Here is a 5,921-nt window from a genome sequence, read left to right on the forward strand (position 1 = left end):
TCATAAAAAAGAGCTCTCGAAAAACAGGCTTTGAGTTCTGGGTTTTGGGCCAAAATTTAATCGAAAGAGCGCATCAAAACCTTCAAATTAGTAAAAGAAATTTTTCTGGGACGATTCCCCGCCGAGCACGAATTTTTTAAGATTTCTGAGAAAAGCGTTTTTCTAAAAGCAAACCTTGAACCTTTCTTTTGTAAGAAAGACAGAAAGTCGCACCGTCATCTGGGGCGAATCGGGACACATGGGTAGAGGAAAATACCTGTCGAATGCAACCCGGAGCATCTAGTTTGATTGAAATTTGCCGGAGATACAATACAAGTCGTCAAAGTGATTAAAAACGTTGCTTAATCCACCTTTCGGTGGGTGGTGCCTTCCTTACATTCATAAAGTCAATACACTACAGAGCCTCAAAAAAGAGAAATAAATAAGACTTATTTTTATCCAAATATCTGAGATCCGGCCAAAAAAAAGTGTATAAATTACACTTAAGCGCTTATAACTTTTGATAGGGTTGTCAGATCTTCAACGTTTTAGGCTCATTGGAAAGGTCTTTTAAATACCTTTCTAAAAATGTATAGCATGACGGGTTTTCTTACAAAAACCACCCTTTTTACAATCTTCCGGACTTTATTCGAAATCGTTTTTTTAGCATAACTTTTGAAGTACTTTACAAAACTTTATAATATTAACTAGGGTCTTGTGGGACCCCAAGACGGATCGAATGAGACCAAAACGGTCAAAATCGGTTCAGCCAATCCGGAGATAATCGTGTGCATATTTTTCGGTGCACGGACTCACATCCAGACACACGCACAGACATTTTTTCAGAATTTGATTCTGAGTCGATAGGTATACGTGAAGGTGGGTCTACGAGGTCTAAATATAGCCTTTCCTCATTGAGGTGAGGAAGGCAAAAAAGTATTTTTTCGGTTATGGAAGATTCCCGATAGTGATAGTGACCAAATCTGGGTTTCCAGATAGGTTTCGAAAAGGGGACATCCTAAGCTTTCGTTTGAGACTAAGATAACCGGATTTAGTAATGTTTGGTGATTTTTTAAAGTTTGGGGTCGAAAAGGACCCCAATACATTTAAATTCACTTTTTAGTAAGGGTCGTCTAAGGTTTATTTGTTTTATAAAATGTTTATTTATACTATAAATTTAATGTCGTAAAATTTCAATCTAGTATTTAAAATTGAGGTGAAAAGTCACCGATTGTGATTGGACACTCAATAATATTTTAACTGAATGAATGTACATGGAAAAGAAAATCTGAATAAATATAAATTCAAAATCAAATCAAAATATAAATTCAATAGCAATTCTATATCGTAAAATTTCAAGCCTCTAGCTTTCATATAGCAAAATGGCGAATTAATTTCGATAAGGCCGAAAAGGACCCCAATACCGCTGGAAAGTTAATCGTATTTCTAGACTTTATATGAAAAGGTCCTTTAAAAAACACTTTAGATCGTTGTTATATATAGTGATTTCCAAATTTTCAAAGAAACATCAGATTAATTTTGGTGCAGTCATGTTGAAATTAATTTTGATAGTCACGATGCAGTTGTGAATTTGGAAAACAGATAATTCCTTACCATTTTTGTCAATATGCACACATGTATAAAAAATAATCTTATCACCCGGCACAACCGGTGATATCAGTGGGTAGCTCGTATAAATAGTCAGTAGAATTCTGGTCGACAGTGCTGCGAGTTGACCTCTTGAAAGCTCTATACCAAAGGCAATTAATTGTTCGATATGGATCTCTACTATCACCCAATTTCTCCACCGTGTTGGTCCGTTCTACTGCTGAGTCGCGAGCTCGACCTGTCGTTCAATCTTAAGCAAATCAGCTTCGCCCCAGACTGTCCTCTCCGGGAGACGATCGTTAAGGTGAGTTGCATGAATTTAAACCTTAATAATTTATTTGAAGACGCTGGTTTTCTGCAGTTGAACCCACAGCACCAGGTTCCCACGCTGGCCGATGGAGAGTTCGGGCTGGCTGAATCGCGCGCCATCCTGCGCTACCTTCTGACTGCGCACTCCGGCAGTGATGATCATCCGTTGTACCCAAAGGATCCGAAGGCTAGGGCCGTGATCGAGTCCCGGTTGGACTTTGATCTGGGCATGCTTTATAGACGCGCGTACGACTACTTCTCACCGCAGTGGAACAGCAAATCCGTCGCAACGGAGAAGGACCTGGAGAAGGTCTGCGAGGCTTTGGGCTTTTTGGAGGAGTTTTTGGGGCGGAGTCGGTACGCTGCCGGAGATCGATTGACCGTTGCGGATTTGACGCTGGTGGCCAGCGTCTCGTTTTTGGACGTTTGTGGGTTTGGACTAGAGAAGTATCCGAAGATAGTTGCTTGGTATGATGTGTGCAAGAAGGAGATAAAGGGATATCGGGAGTTGGTTGGAGATCGGTTTGAGGATTTCCGGAATGCTGTACTGAAAATGAAGCAATAAAACACCAAAATGGAACATTTATTGAAGCACATTTAGAGTTTTTTCTTCAAGTTTTCCAAAAACTTTGGCCACTCGGCTTTAGCTTCGTCCATCAACCCTCCATAGCCGGACATTTTCTCACTGCACAAGTTCTGCCACCGGGTTATCTGCTCATACGAACTCAAATCGTGTTCAACCAGCGTCAAAATGGACATCGTTCCTGCGATGGAGAAATCGGCCAAATTCAACGTATCACCAGCCACGAATTTTCCCTTAGCCAGAAATCCATCCAAAATTTTCAGAACTTCGTCCAACTTCTTGGCGGCAGTTTCACCTTTCTCCTGCTTTCCAGTTACCACCTGATGGCTGTAGCAATCCGTAATGGCCTTGTGCAGGGTCCCCACGTCGAAGAACATTCGCTGGAACATGAGTGCCCGACGGACCGGATCTCTCGGATAACCCGGCTCCGGAATCTGGTACTTCTCCGCGAGGTAAACCATGATAGCGTTGGATTCCCACAGGACCACATCGCCGTCGACCAGCGTTGGTACGCAGTGTTGCGGGTTGATGGCCACAAACTCCGGAGCTAGCTGCTCTCCCGCGAGCAAATCCAAGCTCTTCCAGGACACACTCAGCAAACCGAGATTACTCATCAGCAAAGCCAACGCCCTACTCGGTGGCGAAATTATGTTGTAATAAATGTCCATTTTTCTCTCCGTGTACTGAACTGAACAAACTGGCCACCAAACGACAACTGCGATAGCGCAGTAGGCGTTGGCAAAATTTATACATCGATTACGAATAGAATACACACAAAAACGAAACTCCTCAAAACTCAATTCAAGCCTGACTCTGTCGTGCCAGGAACGCCCGCAGTGTCTCCTCGGCACGACCCTGCAGCTCGTCAAACTTTGGCATCTCCCCGCGGACCTTCTCGAACCACCGAGCTACGTTCGGATACTTTGGATCGAGCAAAACCTTGATCACATCCAGCGCCGAGATCGTGTGCGCCAAGCAGAGATCCGCCAGCGTAAAGTGGTCACACGCGGCGTACTCCCGACCCTCCAGATACCCTTCCAACCCGGCCAAACACGCCAACAGCTTCTCAAACAGTTCCTGATCCGGCGCGAGTCGCTTGATGACCACGGGCATCGCGTACGCCACGAAGCACTTAATTTGTTCGATCACGTCGTCCATCACGACAAACTTGTCTGCACAATAGCCGCACCCGTACTTGACAAAGTAGTCAAACCGCTTGCGCTTCTCCCGCTCGATTCCGGTATCGTCAAACACCACCACCGATTCCTCCGGGTGCTGATCGAGGAAGTGTTTCTTCACAATCTGCAGGTTCAACGAGGCAAACGAGCAAGCCTCGCTCCCGCAAGAGAACCTCTTCCGGGTCATCGCCGTGGACGTCGCCGTCGTTGACGGTTCCGCACCAGCTTCAACCAGTTCCAAACTCGCCACCGTTGGCGCCGTCACCGGCGTCCCAACTACCGCGATTTGAGTGGTCTGAACCGCCGCCGTCGTCACCGCATGGAACAGCGAAATGATCAGAATCTCACACTTGGGATGACTCTCGGCAAAGTGAATCTTAAACGAGTCGTGCTCGCTCGACTTGTACGAACAGTACGAACACTTGAACGAACTGTTGCGATTGCGGATGTTAACGGAGCGTTTTTTTTAAATTTTTTTTATTCTTCATTTTCACTAATCATTTCCATTTCTTCTTGCTGCATTTCCATCAAATCATATTCAATATCTTCGTATGTTAGCCAATATGCGTTTTGATATAGTATATCAATCTGATCATAATTTTCATCATTCTCCTGTGTCTCCTCTTCGTCATTGTCCGGCATGTACCAATTTTCTTCATCCATCTCTTCATCAGTGTCCACCTCATACCAATTAACTTGCTCCTCCATTTGCTCATTCTGGTCTGGTCTGGAATTAAGAAAAAAAAATTTTTTTTAGATGTTTTTTTTTTATTGATTGAAAAAGGATGGAGGCCAGCCAGCACGTTCCACCCCAACCAGTCTTGTTTGACTTGGTTGAAGAGGGTGAGATTGTCATTAAGATATTTCATTATTAATTTGAGTTAGATACGATTTAAGCTCAGAATTTTTCCATGCGCAAAAAAAAAAAAAGTTGAAGTGTGTGCTCATGTTGCCGTCATTTTTGTTCTACATTCTTCTTTTCTTTTTTGAATAATTCACTTTTTTATAATTTTTTTATCATAATTTTTTTTTATTCATTTATATGTTTTTGTCTTAAATGTTTACATAAGTTAGATTTGTATTTAAATGTACTTTTACAAATTGAGCAGATGTATTTGTTTAAATTAGAGTGACTATCTAAATGTTGATTTAAATAGTCAGCTCTTTTGAAAGTCTTTTTGCAAATATTACAAATGTGTCTTTGTTCTTGTGTATGTGTTTTAATGTGTCTGTTTAAGTTACTTTTTGAATAAAAAGTTTTGTTACAATTAATCATTGGGCATGTTATCATGTCGATTTTCTCTCTTTCCTCAAACCACTCATCTTCCGAGCTGGTTAATCTTCTCCGCACATTTTTTATTCTTAAATTCAAAGGCGGACTGTCGACGTCGACGAGTGGCGTAGCTGCTTCGACCAGATGTTGGACTGCTGTACCAGGGTGGGCAATCTGGTGGACCGTCTCGATGCGTGGCTGCTTGGACGGAGTGGCCTCGTCGTCATCGTCCGCCTTCATCAGCTTCCTGCCACTGCCACTGCCCTTAATCCAGTCCGTTTTTTCCGCATTGCACATCGAACCTAGTGGAGTTTCTTTTTATTTTCTTTTTTTAACTATAAATATATCATACCTTCACAAGCTGTCGTTCCAGAATCATGGAACGTACGGTTCTCTTCGCGCTTCATCTTCATCTTGTTCTTCTTCTCCTCGGCGCGATCTTTAACGTACTTTTCAAACACCTGTTTGCGTTCCTTCGACGTGAGCAGCAGGTAGCGCGGATCGAACACGATCTTGTGCAGCTCCTTTTCCCAGGTGCTGAACGCGGACACCTCCTTCTCCTTCAGCATCTCCTTGAAGGACTTCATGCGCACGTCCAGCGGTACGAGGGCGCGTTCACGCGAGGCACGCGCTTCGGCTTCCATGGCGAGGGCCTCCTTTTCCGGATCGTTTCCGCCTTTCGCAGCCGATGCGGCCGTTTTGATGGCCGCTTCGACGTCGGTTTTGAACTTTTTGCTGGGCACTTCTTCGACCTCGTCGGTGCTGGATTCCGACTCGGACTGCTTCTCGACGACGTCCATCGCGATGGCGGTAGTTTTCGAGCTTTGCGCTGCGGCGGAGACGGCAGAGGAGGCGGTGGTGGCGGCGGCCACTTCGGTGGGTAGCTCTTTGGCGGGGACATTTCCGAGCAGCTGCTGGGGCGGAACGGAGATGGCTTTGTCCGCGTCGGCGCGCTCACGGAGGTCATCTGGGGTACTTGAAATCGGACGAC

General features: G+C 44.4%; 3 protein-coding genes across 3 annotated transcripts; 1 reads left to right on the top strand and 2 right to left on the bottom strand.

Moving 5' to 3' along the window:
* Positions 1 to 1,483: 1,483 nt before the first annotated feature.
* On the top strand, positions 1,484 to 2,461 carry LOC120432099 (glutathione S-transferase 1-like). Its single transcript, XM_039597235.2, has 2 exons — positions 1,484 to 1,891; positions 1,949 to 2,461. The coding sequence occupies exons 1-2, from the start codon at positions 1,757 to 1,759 to the stop codon at positions 2,459 to 2,461; spliced, it is 648 nt and encodes a 215-aa protein (XP_039453169.1). The 5' UTR covers positions 1,484 to 1,756.
* Positions 2,462 to 2,493: 32 nt separating this feature from the next.
* On the bottom strand, positions 2,494 to 3,153 carry LOC120432100 (glutathione S-transferase 2-like). The gene has a single exon (XM_039597236.2). The coding sequence runs from the start codon at positions 3,145 to 3,147 to the stop codon at positions 2,494 to 2,496; it is 654 nt and encodes a 217-aa protein (XP_039453170.1). The 5' UTR covers positions 3,148 to 3,153.
* A 114-nt stretch (positions 3,154 to 3,267) lies between these two features.
* LOC120432097 (uncharacterized) lies at positions 3,268 to 5,916 on the bottom strand (the record flags this gene model as incomplete). The annotated part of the gene is made up of 4 exons (XM_039597232.2): positions 3,268 to 4,088; positions 4,346 to 4,379; positions 5,092 to 5,232; positions 5,283 to 5,916. Coding segments are annotated over 4 exons (1,617 nt in total), but the record flags the coding sequence as incomplete, so codon positions are not given.
* Between the last annotated feature and the right edge of the window lie 5 nt (positions 5,917 to 5,921).

This window comes from Culex pipiens, unplaced genomic scaffold, assembly GCF_016801865.2.
Source record: "Culex pipiens pallens isolate TS unplaced genomic scaffold, TS_CPP_V2 Cpp_Un0215, whole genome shotgun sequence".
NCBI classification, from domain to species: Eukaryota; Metazoa; Arthropoda; class Insecta; order Diptera; family Culicidae; genus Culex; species Culex pipiens.